Source organism: Cinclus cinclus, chromosome 4 (assembly GCF_963662255.1).
Source record: "Cinclus cinclus chromosome 4, bCinCin1.1, whole genome shotgun sequence".
Classification (NCBI taxonomy): Eukaryota; Metazoa; Chordata; class Aves; order Passeriformes; family Cinclidae; genus Cinclus; species Cinclus cinclus.
Genome location: NC_085049.1, coordinates 26,628,940 through 26,648,807, shown reverse-complemented (window position 1 = coordinate 26,648,807; position 19,868 = coordinate 26,628,940). Strand labels below are relative to the sequence as shown.

At 39.3% G+C, this 19,868-nt stretch overlaps 1 protein-coding gene across 1 annotated transcript in view; it reads right to left on the bottom strand.

The window, feature by feature from the left end:
- The window catches only part of KRAS (KRAS proto-oncogene, GTPase), a 21,016-nt gene extending 1,148 nt beyond the window's left edge, over positions 1-19,868 (bottom strand). Inside the window, exons 1-4 of the mRNA XM_062491839.1 lie at positions 19,794-19,868; positions 18,708-18,946; positions 13,114-13,292; positions 11,212-11,371 (exon numbers count right to left, since the gene is read on the bottom strand). Of these exons, the coding sequence (XP_062347823.1) occupies positions 11,212-11,371; positions 13,114-13,292; positions 18,708-18,818 (450 nt within the window). The 5' untranslated portion in view covers positions 18,819-18,946; positions 19,794-19,868. The remainder of the gene's footprint in view (positions 1-11,211; positions 11,372-13,113; positions 13,293-18,707; positions 18,947-19,793) is intronic.

The window sequence follows — 19,868 nt, the reverse complement described above, 5'->3', positions numbered from 1 at the left end:
TAGTTTTTCATTATTTTCAGGAGTAATTACAGCTGACCAGTATTAACTCTGATCTAGAGAGACTAGCAAATCCAAAAGCCTGATATGGACCACTATCAAGTACAAGGCTCTACAACGTACTTTGGTACAATTTAGTTATGGGAAACAATTTATGGCCTTGCTCTGAGGTTGCTTCAAGTCCCACTAAAGTATTCAAGTTGTCAGTCTGCCTTTACATTTAATAATTTGAGAACAGGCAGTTAGACAATCCTCAAGATAAAAATTTTCTTGATTCTTTGCTGCCTTACTCCTTGTATCTTTGAGAAATGTTACTGAATCACTGAAGCCAAATTCATCACTATGGAAGTGGGTCTAGAAATTCAGCCACACAAGTTTCCCTTCAAGCTGCCAAAAAAAAAAAGTAGCACTCTGCATTTCCTCCTCTATGCCTACTTCAGTAAAGAATTGAAAGTGAGCTCTGAAAAAACAAAAAGCCAAAAATCACCAAATTCATTACTGTTACAGCCAAACTCTAAGTGGTGATGAAACTTAATATGCAAAGTCCAAACAACAGGGAAGTGTGAAATAGCTTCACCTAAAAAGCAGCACTCAGTATAAGCTAAATTTATTTCAAACCTTCAAGTTCATAAAACATTTACACACAACTGATATTCTAAGTCCTTGGCAGTGTACCTCCCAATATTAATAGCACACTTTTGCATATTACAAGACCTTGCAACAACTTGGTCTGCATTTTGAGGCACTAATGACCAATATAAAATGGATGCAGCATGCCTAGTGGGAGAATAGCTTATTTCTGCAAAAGGTCATGTCACTCATTTGTTTTTGGAAAATTAAAAATACTTGCCATTACTTTAGAGAGAATTAGCGTATTTTGCTAACAGCTTCGGCATTAATGCAAAAAGAGAATATTTAGCAATGCTCAAGTAGGAAAATGCTATAGAAGTAGCATCATTTCATGATTCCACTGCAGGTCTCAGTATTAAGAAGAAGGACAGCACTAATAATCTATCACAACAGACAGAACAACAGTTTCATTCCTGAAACTCAAGAGCCATGTAAGAACAACCTCTGCCCAAAAGTGTTCACACTGCCTTATAGAACCACCTTTCAGAATTGGCTTTCAGTTGGTGCTTTCAAATGAGACACACCTAAAAGCTGCAATTTAAGTCTTCAAACAAGAAATCCTTCCTCATTAAACTTGTTTTAAAACAAATGCAGAGAAAATAACTTGTACAAAGAAATAACCAGAGATACTATCATGAACCTTTAAACCCATGACTTCCCAATAAAGGCTGAATTTTTTTTTTCTACCTAGTAAGAAGATGATCTTTCAAATACAGCACATGTTGCAACATAGAATGGTTTGGGTTAAAAGAGCTGTGGGCAGCAACACTTTTCACTAGGCCCTGTTACAGAACTGACCTGGCTTTCATCCTTGCATTTACACCTTTGTAGACCAAGCCTCGCTAATTATTGATTATTACCACATTATTGTGGTACCTACCACAGTTTGTCTTCAATTCAGGTCATGAATAGAACATGACATACAAAACTATGCTTAGACCACGTGTGAGTTAGAAGTAGAAAACAAAGGGAAAAGGGAGCTCTTGCACTTTTCAGCCTGCCCATTAAATTTTAAATGTAAGTAGTGGATACTCTGTCTCCAGAAGGTCCCTGAAGGCATCAGTGCTGTGAGATCAAAGGCTGCCAACTTTTCCAGTCAGCTCTTTTCAGTAGACTGCAGGCAGCTGACCTTCCTCCTTCTGACAATGCACTTCTTGTGTGCAAGCCTTTGGGGAATCTAAGATGCACTGAATGGGAGCTTTACATCCAGGCTCAGTTTAGCAAGTCACAATTCTCTGTGCAGGCTCAGAACTAAACTCTTCACTAACGGTGCACTGACAGGCCTTGCTCCTGGACCTTGCTCTTCCAAAGGGCAGAGGGAACAGGAACAGAACTGATCCCCCAGGAACAGCATCCTCCTGCCTACAGTTTGCTTTGGAGGCCCACATGGTCCCATGGCTGCAGAGAAGTCTGGAGATGTGGCTGCATGACCACAAGCACACACGAGACTGGACAACCAGTCTGGCTGGCAATAACAAACACCAAAATCATAAGGAACTGGAATGCCTTGAAGTCCCAGCCCCAAAAAATAACCCTTAAACACGTTCTAAATTGTAATAGTTCTTTTTATTTTTTTAATATATCTAATGCATATATACATACACACCTATCAGTCATGAGGAGTAAGTGATTTGTCCACCTCTGTAGCACTATGGAGAGAAACTATTATATTGCAGTCTAATCAAGAATTTAGGCATTTCTAAATTCAAATGTAGAACTTTTCCCTATTAACTCAGCTCAACCTGGACTACACTATCTAGATGTCTGCTTGTAGCATGCTTTTTATAAAAAAATCTCTCACTTTCACAGAATGAGTTCTTTTGAGGATTTCTCATGGAGTTTTGGAAATTTCTTCCTGCTAGCTGGAAATTACAAATGGAGCAAAAGATGTTTTGTCCTTTCTGCTTTATTGTGTAACAGCCAAAGGAATGAAACTCTTGGAAAGCTTCAGCAGTTCATGACATTCTGGGCAGTAAAAGTTTTCAGTTTCCTTGTGCAAGACTAATACAACTTAAGATGGCATCCCACAGGCAGCAAGAAGATAAAACAGTATTTCAAGAGGTAGAAAAACACTCTGAGCCATCCAACTTGATTATTCACAAAATACTCTCATGGCACTCTGTGTTACAATGAATATTTCTGAAGTCTAAAATCCCAGCTGTAAGGCTCACACCATCAGGTGCTGCTTTCCTTAGCCACCTACTACACATCAGACTAAAATAATACATTCTTTTTACTGACTGGAAAGTAATACAAGCCAGGCTGGTTTAATTATCAGACTTCTCATTCCACTCAAATCACTACTGAACAGCTGTGCCATAATTTTGAAATATGCTTCCTCCAGCTTAACTCCCTAAACAGAAAGTTGCTAAAACATGCCTATCAATACCATGTAGAATTCACTTGGGAATAAAGGCAAAGGATTTCTTCCCTAAGCAAACTTCTGAAGTTCTAGAGCCTTAGATCCAAGACCATTTTCTAAACAGGGTGCAGGGAAAAAAAAAGAACACAACAACAAACATCCAATACACAACAACATCCCCTGCTGACAAAAGATTTCACTCATGGGGAACAACAACAACAAAAAAAATGGTACCAAACCCCCCCAAAAATACTTCCCTTGGACATCACCAGAAAGAAACTAGGATGCTGGCAGAAAGAAAGCATGTGTTCACTGAGAGAAAAATAAGAACCTTACATTCTTTCCAAAAATCCTAATCTCATTCTCCCAACAGGAAGGGAAAGCAGACAGGACTCAGGATCTTTCAAGTCCCAGCATTTAAAAAAAAAAAAAAAAAAAAAAAGCTTCTTTGTGGTATGGTTCCATCAGTAACACACAAGTAACTGCAGAGTTGGTTTCCAGAAGGTTACAGGGCTTAAGCAATTTAATTTCTATTGCTCTCATCAAAAGTCATCTTGCCCAGTTTCTGTTTGCTATTTTTTGATAGCTAGGGAAGGATAAAACAAGGTGTTTTGATAGCATCAATTTTAATAATATTTGGATGCAAGACTAGGGAGCTTTGTGACTGAAGTTCCCAGTTCCCAGCAAAGGAAACCTGTGATGGAAAGAGGATCACAAAGTGATTGAATCATATAATTAAAGTTGGAAAAGACCTCCAAGAGCATGAAACCCAACCTCTGACTAATCAGCATCTTGTCAACTATGTCATGGCATTAGGTGCCATATCCAGTCATTTCCTGAACATCTCCAGGAAAGTGGACTCCACCTTTTTCTTTAGAAAAGAAAAAAACCTAAATAATTACCTCTGAGCAGTCATTCATCACTTAAAAGCTGAGACTGAGAAGTCTGAGCAGATCTAGTAAAAACTGGTATGAATTAAAATTTCTTCCCCAGAAAGAGATACCAAACTCCCTCACTGAGGAGAATATTCCCAAACTGTGACACTCTCTGGAGGATACAATCCAAATTCTACTACTTCTCTGCTACATATTCTGAAGTACACACACCTTGAAAAATGAATAGTTTTTCTTTTACACAATGGGAAATTCCAGGTCATCCTCCATTTGAACAAGTATATAAGGAGTAACAACTCACTCTCTGCACTGGTGCAGAAAGAGGTAAAGAATTAGTGGGATAGGAGTATCTGCAAGGAGCTGCTCTGATGGTTTGCTAAAAAAGCACTGGAAGTGATTTCAACAAGCACTTCTTCCATACCAGTTTCTTCTGTTCTCACTTCCTCCCTTTCTTCTTATAGTGGAATATATAGATTTTGTGAGAATTTAGCTATTGGGGTTTTTTGGTGCTTTCTTGTTGGTTTTTGTTTAGTCCCCTCCTCCTCCTGTGTTCCTTCACCCCCACCTCTTGTAAAGGCTGTTAAAAAAAAGGTGAAGCTTTATTCTGGATCCCTCATGGCATTACAGTTGACCAAAAAAACACTCAAAATGGCAAGGGTAAATTTTTTAAGCTGGGGAAAAACAAGGAAAAAATAACATGGCATAAGGAAGGGCCTGAGAATTAAAAAAATATGTACACCCGTCAAATACAGTTTTGCTGGATTAAGAACCTCCTATTTCTGAATCTGAGGAGGATTTATAAGTGTTATAATCTTCTCCCCTCAGTTCATCAGCCTGAGGCTTCAACCAACATTCAGTTCAAACAGCATCTGCAATATACTCTTAATAAAACTCCTTCCCCCTAACTTCTTCCCACTCAGAACTGTGCCTCTGTTTCCCAGATGAAGAATTCAACATGCAGTAAAGACTTCTTGTTAATCCATTTATCAAAACGCCACGAAACAAAGTACATCCATATTCAGGACATTTCAATATGATTGGTTTGATAGTTTGAGATTATGTCATTGATTAGCCACAAAAAATCTGATTGGCAAGACACCATCAATCAGTTTTATTTGGCAAGCGATTTGCAACGCATACCCTGGTACATGACAAACTTACCCTGTTACATTACAAGGCATTTTTTAATTTTCACACACCCTGGAGTCTTTTCTTCTTTGCTGATTTTTTTCACTCTGTACTGTCGGATCTCTCGCACCAATGTATAAAAAGCATCCTCCACTCTCTGCATTGTAAAACACAACTCCTTAAAAATCGCTTTGTTAATGACTGAGACAAACTGGGACACCCAGAGAAGGGGGAAAAAAAAACCATAACAAAACCACTGAAATTATGAGCTTTACTTGAAAGAAGTATGGAGCTTCACTTATGTATCTAAAATGCTGGCCTTGCTCTCTTGCTGTTTGATAAATACTTAATTCAACATTTATTGATTACCAATTATTGTGAATATCTACACTTCAAGTCCTGCTTTTCTTCTGTGCATGGTAACACTGAGCCTAAAAAAAGAATAAGACTTGCTTTCTTCCATTGCTGAAAATGATACTGTTTGTGTCACTGAATCTATTCCCACATTTCTGTGAGCATGGATGCATGCAGGAGGCACTAAACCTTATTAGATTGTTAACTGGGGAGTGCTTATGAACACACATAGTTAAACAACCCACTTGCAGCTCTGAGCCAAGGTGAGAACATGTTATTGTTTGGTCAAAGAAAAGCAAGCTCCTTTATGTTCTGTTCTTTAGGTAGGAAGGGGAACTCTGCAAAAATCTGTGGATCAAGCTAACAAAGTATTGAAAAAAGCCCTCCAGGTGATTTCCTAAGTTGTTATAAAGAAATAAAACTTTCTAAGAATAATAAATTTAGGGCAGTGCTGTTTTTAAAGCCACTAACTTTACAAAGCATGCACTGTGCTATTAAATTGATAAAAACCTGACCCATGACAGCAAATACTTATTATTGTAATCTTTAAGAGCTTTGTTACATCAAACAGACACACCTGATCTGTTCCTCTGGGCCAGACTTAGCAACCACGATGGTCCCATCACAACAACTAAATGCAAACAACCTGTGAAGTTCTGCTGCTCAGATTTTGATCTACTGCAGAAATGCTCCTTGTGTTCCATGGATGACACAGAGCTACATGTTTTACTTCTCTGGTCTTACACGTTACTTTTCTGCAGCTCTGCATTTAGGCCACTTGGATATGACACTATAAGCATTAAAAAAAAAAAAAAAGTGTGTGGAGACTGTAGACATCTTTAACCAAATACAATATAAAGAAATACAGCACCAGCTCTAAGTTATAATATTTCAAAAATAGCATACCTGTGCATAAATTTAAGGATTTAGATCAATCTGTGACAATGCTCTTATTAGAACAAGATGAAAAATGTTCCACTGCAGCTTTTGAAGGCAGGAGAAAATCTCTCTCTCCTCTGCCTTACTATCAATCTCAGTACTTGTCTCCCCTCAATCAGATCAACAAGGCTGTTAATTTAATACAAACTCATCATTTGAAAATGAAACCAGAACACACTCATGGTAAGCAGCACAACCACTTAAGCCCCAAAGCTTTATTACTACCAATGGACAGTCTGGGCTTTTATTTGGCAGATTTTCCCATAAATCCTCTCTCCATTTCATCTTTGTATTATGCACTGAGCAACAAAAGCCAGCCAGCATTTACTGCCATAATTACTGGGTCATTTTGCATGACCTGTGCCACAGGTTATCACATTGAACACTTAACACACTGCTCCTTATCTGGGGGTTCTTCTGAACTACAGCCACTTCAATTTAGAGATTAAATGAATTAGATTTATTTCTTGGATAATATTTCCCTATAGATGCATAATGTGCCCTCTTAGAAGGTAGTAAAATATGGACAAGTCTTACATTCCAGGTCTGACACGTTGCAAAATGCAAAGGAAGCCACTAAATATGTAAAATCCAAGTAAAGCTCATACTTCCATGTTTTTCTGGCAGGAAGTTTCTTTCTTAAGTGGAAACAGCAAACATTGATCAGCTGCTATGTGCCAAAGCACAGGCTGTATAAGAATCAACATTTTTGCAAATCTACTGTTTTGCAGCAGAAAGGTGTAATTAGATTAGGGAGCTTTCACATGAGAAATTAGGTAACAAGAGTTGAGCCAACATTTATTGCCAACTTTCCCATCACCAACAGGAGCTGTAATTTGCTTTAGCAATGCAGAGAGATGAAGAGACAGAGTGGAACAGAAATTGGTATTACTGCCACCACCAAGAATAGACTTATGAACCCTGCTCAAAGAGATTATTCTGAAAGGCACATATTTGCTTATATCATTAGCACAAGGTGACATTTTAAAGAGCCAGATGCCAATCCTACAAACTTAAATAATTTTAATTTAAGACTCTTCAGTATTTTTTTCCTTCAGTAAGCAATGACCACAAATATATAAAATGGGACTAACCAGTTCTTTTAGCTCTCAGAGCTGGAAGCAAAAATACCCTTTGGTAGTTATTAAAAACTTCAAAATCTAAACAGCCCAAGGAACCCAGGACCTTGAAGCAATGTTTTTGAGGTGCTTTTGCCTCCTGAATGACAGCCAAACATTCCATTTAAAATATGACCATGTGCAAACAAAGGCTGTTTCAAACACAGACCAAAGTATCCCAAACAGGAACTGTCACAAGTTCCACTTCTGTAGCACTAATGAAAGTTAGCCCTGCAACTCAAAAATTGTTCTGTGCCCACCCTTAAACACTTGATCACAGCTGATCTCCTAAAAGCAAGCAGAAGTTTATTCCCCTGAAGCTTTGTCCTTAGGGAAGGACTAAGCTTTTCCAGGAAAGATCCAACTTACAACAGACAAGTGACATGAAAAAACTCAACCCCCAGTGTAAAAAGTCTGACCAAGTTAAAACTTACTGAAAACAAAGCTTTAAGACGAACCCTGTAGGCAGGAACTGGATTAAAGATGGCTTTGAGTGATACAATATCATTAAACAGACACAACAAAGCCTTAAAAAATGGTTCAAGCAAACTGAGTTATCAGTTAGCCATGAATTTTCACTGAGATGTAGGAATGAATTTCTGTAAATATTGCCCCAGTTACTTCACCAGACCAGGCACAAGTTCTCAGCTTAAGTTTGATCACAAGGCTGGGGCCTAACCCACTGTACATCAGACAGCTGAAATAAATGTCAGTTTAAAAATGCTTTTTTAACAGCATTATGGTGATTTGGGTGAACTACTTCTTCATTACACACTTCAAAAGTATGTTTAAGCATATATTCTAAATAACGAGACCTGAAACTCTGGGAAACCCTTTATTATGCTTGCAATAATGCTCATTCATCTGCTTTTCCTGTAAATCCAATACCAGCAGTAAAGCTGAAATGTTCCAAGGGAAACAAAGCCTTACAATCAAGCCACATTGGGGCTACAGCCTTACAGCTCTGCCCTGTGTAATTTCCAGGCAAGGGGAAGCCAAATAAAGAAAGGTGGGTGAAACTTTGGTGGGGATAAATCAAGTTTGTCGCTCATCTCTCACTGATATTATTGATAATATTGAGAGCTACATGCTCATGTAGACAGGGAAGAAGCTGAATATAAAGCTTATGTCAAACAGAGAAAAGCAAAATCAGCAATCAAAATAAACCCAAGCCATTCATCCCCTTCTCCATAAGGATTGTGAAAGGCTGAGTAATTGCTCATGGCCTTAGAAAACTACCAGTACAGCCACTTGCTTACATTCAGAAACAGGACAATCACTATTTTTCATAAATTACATTATACTGATTTTGGTCAGTGGTCCAACTGAAAGTATTAATAATCTGTAGCCTTGTACCCAAGTTTTGTGGCCCACTAAGGTGAGGTTTCCCTGATTAATTCAATGATTTGTTTGAAAATTCACAGGGGGATTTGGCTTAAAACACCATCTTCTTGCTGTGAGTTGAAGTTCATATCTTTATACTCAGTCAGAACCCAAACACACTAACTTCTAGAACAATTATTTCTGTACTTCATTTCAATATTCTTCTCTTTTCTGTCCTTGCCTATCAATTTATAAAAATCTTAAAAACTTAGATGAACTGAGACATCATCCTGCATGAGCATGCAATGCTATCCTTTTAAAAAAAAGTATCCTGGCAATCAAGAAAGTCTATTCTGACAACTCCCTCCCATCTCCACCTTTTCCCAGTTTCCTTCTGCAGAAACATTTCTGATTCCCTTTGAGCTCCAGCAGGACCGGGCACAGGCAGGAAAATGCCTCATCACTTTCAGCAAGGCATTAGTGATGATGTTTCCATGTTGGGGAAGGTGAGGACAGGAATGGAAAAGCAGGTTCCTACTTTGAAATGTTCATGGCAGACTTCCCCCAGATTCCAGAAGACCACCAGCTGCATCTCTTCATATCTGGAAGTTCTCCATGAGGACAGAGAGCACCAGAGTTTTATTTATATATTGACTTTCAGACAAAGAGTGAATAAAACTATAGCCCATGGGTCATATGCAGCTCACAAAATGCTTTGACTCCCCCAATTTAAAATTACTTTTGAAGAAGGTGTGTGCGTGTGAATGTGTATATATATTTTTATATATGTGGACAGTGTGACTGAAAAATCATTCTGTGCACATAAACACACAGGTATATACAATCACATACACTAGTATTTAGATCCTCTTGCTATAACTAAATTCCAGTTCTTTTTCCAATGCCTTTTTTCTTTTCAAAAATATTTTATTTACAAGGCATCCTATGAAGGAATTTCATAGCACAAGATGCTCTGAACAGCACTGGGAAAGAATCAGCAGCCATCCCTAGTGGTGCCAATTTTTCGAATCCAACAGATTCTAAACAGTCCACTAGGCATCTTTGTTTTAAAATATCCCTTTTAACAGAAGTGGCTAAGCAAAAGGAGTATTTCCCCAACAAAGCCTAATGCTGTATAAGACAGTCTGAACGAAGTAAAACCTAGATGTTGGAGCAGCACTTCTATTGTTTCAAACATTAAATGTAATTTCAGAGTTATTTTTTTACCCTCCTATCTCCATGACAGCCACTAATACAGCACCTTCCAAACAAAGCCACTGTCACTATTCAGTTCACCTGTAATGCCCCCTTCTTCAGGACACTCATGTGGCCTAATTTATTCTCAGTCATTTGAGTTTGGTAATTCTTTTTTTTTTAGTTTTTTTTTAATCCTACCTGACAGAGACTTTCTTTGTTGCCAGATGTTAGCATTTCTTTGTGAAGTTTTACTAATTAGCCCAGGTTTCAACTTGTCAAGAACTTGGGTTGGTAGAGCAAGTTTGCACTAATAAAATATTCATTTCTCAGATCCAAAAATGCCTTACAAGCTATGAGGAGATTCTGCCAAGTGATGTAGCTGGATCTCTACAGAAATTCTGAGCAGTTACTCAAACTGCAACATTCTGCCCTTATTTACTCCTGATTCACAAGCTGCACTTCTGATTATGCAGAGTAGGAGCCACTCAGGCCTGATCCAATTCGTACTGATGGTAAAATATTTGCTCTTAAAAGAGAAACCTGCAACCAGCATTTTTCAAGATTGCTTTCTTCCAGAAGTACCGAACCAGTTCCACCTCTATCTGTAGAGTTTCTCTTCTCCTGAAAGCTCAGATGTGCCTCTCTGTCACCTGTGCCCTCACACAGCCCAAGAGAGGCACTGAAAGGACCACTGAGCTACAATAAACCCACAGTGAGCTCTCAAGTCCTAGGAAAAGTATCATTTTACACAAATAACTAATTCAGGAATTTCAGAAATAACCTTAAGGTCAATTGCTTAGGTGTATCAAGCATGTCCCCCTACTTAGAGAATTAATGCCTCAAGGAAAAAATCTTTTGTTATTAATGAAAACACTTAAACCAGAATAAACCAGAATAAACTAATTAGCTGTTTGTCTGTTTAATCCTCTTGCTGAGGGGAAAAAAAAGCATTTCACCTCTAACAGGAAGTGCTTTTATTCTATTAAAACCTCTCACAAGATTAAGAATACTGCAACCACCTGACAGAGGAGAGCAACAGCAGGCCAGGTCTCACTCTGAGTCTGCCCACTTGAAGCAAATCAATCACTCATCAATAAACAATTAACAATTATAAGTAAGTTGACAGAAAGAAGAAACACCCCAAGGATTTCCAATCTGCACAAATACATCCATTGATATGACTAAGCAAATGTCAATGCCTGGAATAATTAACATTATGGTAATTCAGGTGAGAGCTCTGCCTTTGCATGTGGCAAGTATTGAGCTTTACCTGTCTTGTCTTTGCTGATGTTTCAATGAAAGGAATTCCATAACTTCTTGCTAAATCCTGAGCTTGTTTTGTGTCTACTGTTCTGGAAGGCAAATCACATTTGTTTCCTACTAGCACCATTGGGACATCTTCTGAGTCTTTAACTCTCTTTATTTGTTCTCTAAAAACAAAGAAGAGATTGTATTTAACAATTTATATGGTAGATTTTTAAAACATTAAATTAAACGTCAAAACATTAAATTAACAGAGCTGAACACCATCCTTTTATGTTAATCTACTGCATATGCACTATTGGAGGCCACTAAAAATACATTGACCAATCCTGTCACCATCAAGTTTAGCATCTTGCTAAACAAAAACAAACCAACCAACCAACAGCCTGACACTTCACAAACTACTACAGATGTTAATGTCATTACACTGGGGTGCTTTTTTTTGCTTTTGCTTTTTTTTTCCCCTGTTGTTTTTTGTTTGGTTTTTACTTTTTTTTTTTTTACTTTTTACCAGCTAATACCAGAATAAGCTTAAAGATCTTACTACTTACCTCTCATATTCAACACTCATAATACTCATTTCATTTGCCAAAATACTGCCAAAAGCTCCATGTCTGCTGTCTTGATTTTGGTTTGGTTTTGCAGGGAGGTTGTGATTTTATCTTGTTTTTTAATTAAGAACAGCATTAAAAATTCTGCACTTTGGGGGTTCAAAACTTTGAAGACCACTGGTCTGGCTCTCTACACAGAGAAATTTGTAGGAGTCCTGTCAAGCACCAGTTAGAAAGCATCCTGAAAGATGTCAGACATACTTTGGAAGAATGTTGAACAAAAATCACTAATTTAATTACTTTTGCCTTCCCAAATAATCTAGCAGTGTGCTCCTTAATTAATATAGACACTGTTTCCAGCTCTTTATGATTGTTCAGCTTCAAGCCTGGAAGGTCACCCACAGGTCTGTCAATGCACAGAAGAAATTCCAACACTCAACTCCCAACACTCTCTGAAATAAACTGTGAAGGTCTTCTTATGCAAATCTGCAACTCTCTTTAAAAACAAAAATTCCTCATGAAAACCTCTATGCTCCTTCTTCCCCTTACAGCAACATCCTTCTTGCCTTTTTCCCTTCCTCCTCTAATTCCACAGGAAACTCGTTTATGATGGTATTACTACTATTATTATACCACCTAACTGTGGATAGATTAACACATGTTTGGGACTAACCTTAGGCTGATGAACTCAGTGATCTCTGGTGCAAATTGCACTGGCTTCTAATAGAATACCCAGGGACAGTTCAGGGCAACAGTAAGGTAAAGGTACTTAGTTATAAATGATCTGTTATGGTAATCACCAGACTGCTTCTATTTCTAAATTAGTGTAGTTGACAAAGTAAGCATGAGTTGGAATTCTTAACTAATTATTCAAAAGAAGATAACATGAAGAAATTATTAACAGGTTTGTTTTTACTGTCATTTTGGAGCTCTAGTTTTGTGTGACTGTCCTTCTCAGACATCAGGGCTCACACAGATTATTCATTTCACCACATCGCCCAGGTATTTCTCCCTCCAGCCCCTAACAAAACCAGCAACTGACATTATTGTCTGTACAATAAAAACACCTTCAATTTTTCCCTCTTAGCAAATGATTTTATCAATGGAATGGACAGAACTTATCTTTGGGTAAGCCTTGACTCAGAATACGAAGTCACAATAATTTACACCTCATTTATGCATGAGGCGGATTTTCAGATCACCCAAAATTCCAGTTAACAGATGCACAAATAAGTTGCAGTCTTGTTAATTTTCAGATTTTCCCTATTTCATGAGAGATCACTGTATTATATAGAGGAAGAACAAGCCCCCTGCCCACCTAATAAATGAGCTGATGGATTATCTCTTCATATACACACCTATAATGGTGAATATCTTCAAAAGATTTTGTATTGTTTATGGCAAACACACACAGGAAGCCTTCCCCTGTTCTCATATATTGGTCCCTCATTGCACTGTATTCTTCTTGACCTGCTGTATCAAGGATATCCAAGAGACAGGTTTCTCCATCAATTACTACTTGCTTCCTGTAGGAATCCTAGGAAAAAAATACACCTTGGTTAACCACAAACAGGTAAGGTTTTGAACATCAGTAAATCTGGAGATAATCAAATTACTTACCAACAATAAGAGAGACTGAAAAGGTTTGACTTCAAGCTTGCTCAATCTACTAATTTTGTTTTTTCAACTACAATTTGTCCCTCATTCTATGCTACAATAATGTACAAAAAAATAAACCAGAAAGAACACACAAGTAAGACAACTCCAAAAATCTTTGCCACTGAAAAGGAAGTGAAGAATAAAAAGCCTTTAGTGTTTGGGACAGGAAATCTGTTTTGTATGCCAAAGCAAGTGTGTATAATAATATATTTTATTAAGTTATCAAAGTTGAGCTGATATATTTGAAATTCAAGCTATTCAGCTGGGACAGACCAACAGAGCCATGTTAAAACCCTGATGGGCTGGTTCACAGAGATGTCAGAACAAATTATTTCAATGCTATCAAATCAAAGCTTTCAGGTCACTGACTCAAGTGGCTAAAATGTGCACAAAGTCCCACCAGCTAGATTTTATTACATCCTTGTTTTGGTGCCAGGCCTCTACAAGTACTCAGCTTTAGCAGTAAGAAGGTGAGCATTACATGCCCAGTAACTCCTATAAACACCTCTGTGTTTGAAATAAAGCCATGGCAATGAGTTTGGAAAAGGTGTCATCAACCAGCACCATGAATTTATTCCCAGTAAGCAGCTCTTGTAACAAATAACAGCTATGAAGACAAACTCCTGCTATCACCTTTCAGATTCCTCAGCCAGAGATGAACAAATCATTGCTGTTGTTCTAACACTACACAGGAGCAAACCTAAGCTACTGGGAAGGGAATTAAAGAATTAAAATTGCAATTCTAGCCAGCTGCAAGGTGAATTCAGAACAACCTTTCTCCCTTTATACCCATTTTTGGGCACGGGACAACTGCTCCTAGGCACTTTCTATCAATTTGTAATTTTACAAAAGACTCTCTTCTTTCCTGTTGCTCATGCTAAGAAACAAGCAGGAAAGAATTGTAAAAAACCACTATTTTAAACTAAGTCAACTCTGTAATCTCACATTTACTGTTAAATGTCATCCAGGCTCATGACAGCAGATAAAACAATACTTATTGTTTACCTTAAAAATAAAAGCTTGCCTCCAACATGATTTTGGGACTATTTGTTTCACAGAAGTGCAAATTCAGTGTTCAGGTAAGAAGTGGGTAAGTTACTTCAGAAACTTATAAGCCATATTTAAATATTGATACAGCTGAGAAACACACAAGCTTCAACATGTTCTAAAATAAAGTTAATATTCTATCTTGGTGCTTAAAGAGAAAAAACAATTACAATAACCCCCCAAAACCTAAGGATGCATCTTCATTCCAACACTTCTATTCAAGAGCAGATCCCCCATGTCTTAGGATACCTTTATCACAGTCCTAGCAGAACTTCAATCATTATACCAGACATGTTCACAATTTTGCATTTTCTCTTCTTGAAATTTGACTGCTAGCTCAAAAATATGAAAAACAGTTCTTGAAAAGCCTGTACTATTCCTTTCCATCTTAAAGACTTCAAAGGGAAAAAAATTCCCCTTAACAGAGCTGTAAACAAAAGCTTTAAGTGATTTTCATCAAAGAACATAATTTTTAGAGAAAAGAAAATCACTTTTAAGAACTGCTTCCCATGTTAGAAGCAGCAGCCAAGACGCACCAGCATAAAGCACAGCACAGATACAAAATTTACTATTTTGAGGTGCTAAGTTGCTTTGCCACTTCTAGGGAGAAAAATCTTTGTGACTGCCTAGCCAGGGGACTTGAAGCAGAATGAAAAGAAAGATGCAGGAGATAAAATTGAAGCTTATGATTTCCAGACAAATGAAATAATAAATATTTTGATTTTTAGCCTTTTCCCCCCTCCTCTCTCCAAAACATTAAATCTGAAATCATATTTGACACTATTAAATAAAAACAAAATGGAAACGAGAAACAATGCAAGAATAATGCTAGAAGATTAACTCCTCATTCCTACCCAGCTTCAAATGTGAAATTCCAGTTTTTCCCCAGTATATAGTATGCAACTTTTAAAAATTTCACTGATCACTTAACCTGATTTTATTGGCCTTTTGCAAGCCATAAAAAACAGAAAGAATTATGTTAAAGGAGTTATGTTAAATTCCATCTGCTCACAAGCACTGATAAGAAAATGTGATATGAAATCTCAGCTTTAAACTACATACAGAATTTAGCTAAAAAAAAAGAAAACCCAGTGCTTAATAAATCCCATCCAGGCAAGTAATTATGACTCCACAAAACTCCATTATACCAAAGATTTAATGCTAAAATATCACAGCTGCTGAGACTAAGCTATTACTAAATATTGGTGCTTGTTTCACGAGGGCACAGGTCATTTAAGAACATGGATTTAAATATCAGTATTCCTAAATCAGTCAAGGGATTTGGCTAATCCAATTTCAAAACCTCTGACAAGCAGCTAGGAAAGCCGCTCTTGCACTGGGACGTTTAAATTAAGGCTGAAATGTCCTGAAATTGTAAAAGATCTAAAAATTAAAGAAATGCAAGTGATCACAAGTAAGATTTACTCAACCTCGGCCGGTAGAGGGCACTGCCCCAACTGCTCAGACCAGATTTACAATGGTTGCTACCCATTTAATTTAAAATAAAACACTTAAAATTGCTTGGCTATAAATCCTTGCTCGGACATCTCCTTCAAATAAAGCACTGGACTGTGAAACACACATAAAGCATCGCTATCTGAACAACTGCAGCCACCCAAACACTCATTTTCAGTCCTCCCCCTGCCTTACCATCTGCTGTGCTCAGATTTAAGTAATAAAACACTAAAGCCCTGAAACTCGACGTTTTCCAGCCAGGTTCTTTGTTGAATCATTAGGTTTATTCCACCAAAATACAGCAGCAAAATTAACACTGTAAAGGCAGCTGTGATTAAGTAATTAGTGTGGCTTTTCCTCTGCTGCACCACACCATGTCTTCATGAGAATTTTAGAAGTGTGGAGTTTCATTCTGTTAATCACAGGAAATATTTAGAATTATTCAGTAACTGTGTAGTTATGAAATATACCAACAAACACTAAACTATCTTCTCTATCTTACCCCAAATTATTTAGCTTGATTATCTGCAGGGAAAAGGAGTATACTGCTGTTTGGCAACAAAAGAAACGGTAGCAAGTGGCAAACAGTAGTGACACCACTGAACGCTCCTAATTATTTACCAGTCAAGGCAAATTTAGCCTTATCTCCTCATACTGCCTAAAACCCACTCCACAGCCATTGTTCTCTGATCAGCATCACAACTGCACCAACACAGGGAGCACCATTACCAACCCTACCCAGACAAGTGGGATTCTGCCCAAGCCTGAACTGGAGCATTTAAACACAATTTTTTATTTTTGCCTGCCACTCCAAATCACAGTCTGCCCTTGCTGGCACTGAATTATTGCTTACCCACAAGTGGGCACACACAAGGCCAGTTACCAGGAGGAGGAAGATAGTGTTTCTGTCCTCGAGGTCTCAGAATTTACAAGATAAGAATAGGATCTAGTAGACAAGAACTTGTAAAAGGAGGAGAAATTAATGCTGCTGCATGTGACATGCTGTGAACACTGGCAAATCCTTGGCATCAACCTATTCGGTTGATTAATAACCAGTTAATTTGGTGTCATTCTTAAAAAACACATGGATTGAATTTGTGGCTGCCCCATCCCTGGAAATGGCCAAGGACAGGCTGGACAGGGCTCTGAGCACCCTGGTCTAGTAGAAGGTGTCCCTGCCCATGGGAACAAGATGATCTTTAAGGTCCCCTCCAACCCAAACGAGTCTATGATTCCATGAACAAAAGACACACTTCTGGGATTTTCAGGTGCATTCTATAAGGAACTGTATTTTCATTTTATTACTTTACATTTTAAAATGCATTTAATGTCCTTCAAATCACTCAGCTGGTTGAATAGCAAAATCCCTCAAGTCCTCCAGGAACACTGGCATTTAAGTTTCTGTGCTCCTAAATTGTTTACACAGTGACAAATTTTAAGATGGAACCTGCACAGCACTTTCTGCAGTGCTTAAACACACTTCTAGCCTAAGAGAAACCCAGGTAATTATGAACAACCATCAGAGACCAATAGCCTCCAAAGGTCCTTTTGCAGGAAAAAGTAAAATCCCATTTGGCTTGTTCCTCTCAGCAAGTTTTGTGTGATTTTAGAGTGTTTGGGGTTGTTGTTGTAAGACTTCATATCTTAGTCATTGAAAGAGATGCTCTGTTGGTGTTAAGTCAGTTTTCTGTACATGTCTAGTCACAAAACCTGAAAGCAATATGTTATTTGGCCATGCAAGAAACATAGAAGACACATTGGCACATAAAACAACCTCTAGTCAACACATCTCTCTTTGGGCTCAAGCCCTCACTAAATTTGTGCCACCTCGGGGCACCAGCTCCTCTTGCTTGTGTCTCCCTGAAAATTACTACCTACACACTTCCCAAGTCTCCATTTTAAGCCCAGATTTAAACCCTTGTGATTCCTTCAAGTGAGCGTGGAAGTGCCTTGCTGGATAAACATATAAATGAAGTCATGAGATGAGGAGCTTCAGTGCTGGGAACATAAAAACCTGGGGTAAGTTATGGTGCCATTTCTCCTTTTATAGAGTCTGAGGTTGTGAAATGTAACGATCCACACGAGATTTCAGACAACACCAGTATTTTTCTTATATTTAAAAGGCAGAGCTGGCCTGCTCATTATAAACCTTCAAAACAGCACAACTTTGAAAGCTTAAACACAATTTCAAACTTTGAGGTACTGAGCTATGTATTTCAAATAACCCATTCCAGAAGCTATCCTGTAACATTTTCTCTAGATAGGGAAAATATGCACTGGTGTGTTTAAACAGAGAAAAATTAAAACAGGCACAAATTTTTGCTTCATTCACTGTAATGTACCAGAATACATTTCTCCCTGTGTATGAATTAGCTCCCAGTGATAGGAGGTGAGACAGGCTGGCACACACATTTCACAACCACTAATTTTCCTTCTTATCAGAGTGAAAATGTCCCATTTAAGAGGTTGCAGAAAGCTATGAAGCATTTCACCAACCATTTTCAAGTGAGTTGCAAATACTTTATCATGGAGATCCTAGCATCCAATCTGCCCAAGGATACATGGCAATTAACACCACGCTTTTAATTGATCAAAACTGGTAATTTTTTACTGCAGCTGTTGTTCCACAGCCAGATCAAGAAGCACAGCAATTCTGTCTCCTATGCAGGCCATTATCTCTGAGCTCTTTTTACTATAAAGCCCTGTCCTTGTGGTAAGCATCCAAAGCAAACAATCACCATTATTACCTGATAATCAGCCCTCACAAGAAGTATGAGATCAAAGTGTTTACCTCTATCGTGGGGTCATATTCATCCACAAAGTGATTCTGGATTAGCTGTATTGTCAAGGCGCTCTTGCCTACACCACCAGCTCCAACCACCACAAGTTTATACTCTGTCATTTTTTAGCAGACCTGATGACAAAGAAACCAACATTAAGCAGGGCTGGGCTCCCACTAACGAGGATGCTGCCGGTGCCTTCTCATCCAGCGTCAGGATCCTCTACTATTACCGGGAAGCAGCTCCCTCCCTGCAAGACAAGACAAAAACGGGATGAGGGAATGCTGCTCCTCAAATCCTACACACACAGGGAATGTAGAGCGGGCACTCGGCCGACAGGCAGCGGTCACACACGAGATTAAAAGAACACGAAATAAGTAAAAAACAAAATACACTAAATAAATTTAAAAGTCACTGTATTCCGGGAAAGGCCAAAAGAGTTATTTCGTGCAAGGAATTAATCCGTGCAGGGATTTAGTTCCCCGCTGCTTCCTCCTGGTGCCTCCCGAAGCCCGCCCGGGTTTCCCGGAGCGTCCCAGCTCCCCTCGGGATGAAGCTCACAGCCGGGAACGCGCCTCCCGTGCCCGGACAGGACGAGCACGGCTTCCCCCGGCGGCTTCCCCTACACAGTTTAGGTGGGCTTTATAAAATTTTAATTGCCTGGCGAGCCGTGCCTGCGGGACCCCCTCGGCTCCGGGGCATCGCCCGCCCCGCCCCGGCTCCCTCTGCCCCCGCCAGCGCCGCGCCCGCGCCGCCCCAACTTTCCGGGTTTAGGGATTTGGGAGAAGGGGTGGGGGAAAAAATACGGAATCCGGGAAGGCACGGGGAGGGGTGGGGGATGTCTCGGGCGAGCGCCGGGTCCCGCAGGGCGTTGGCCACCTGTCCCCTCCCGCCGGGAAGAACCGGGAATGCGGCACCGGGGGATGCCGGCGGGAGCAGCGGGGGTGCGGGACAGGAGAGGGAAACGGGGGAGGGGGAGCCAGCGACGGAGGAGGAGGGGGGCGCCGGCTGAGCTTCCCACCTCGAAGGGAAAGAGGGGAAGGAAGGAAGGAAGGAAGAGGGTCGCCCCGGCTCGATGGGGTGGGGATAGACGGTACCTGGCTGGCTGCGCCGCGGGAGCTCCCGGCACCCGCCGTGCCCGCGTCGCGTCCCTTCCTTTCCTCTCCTTTCCC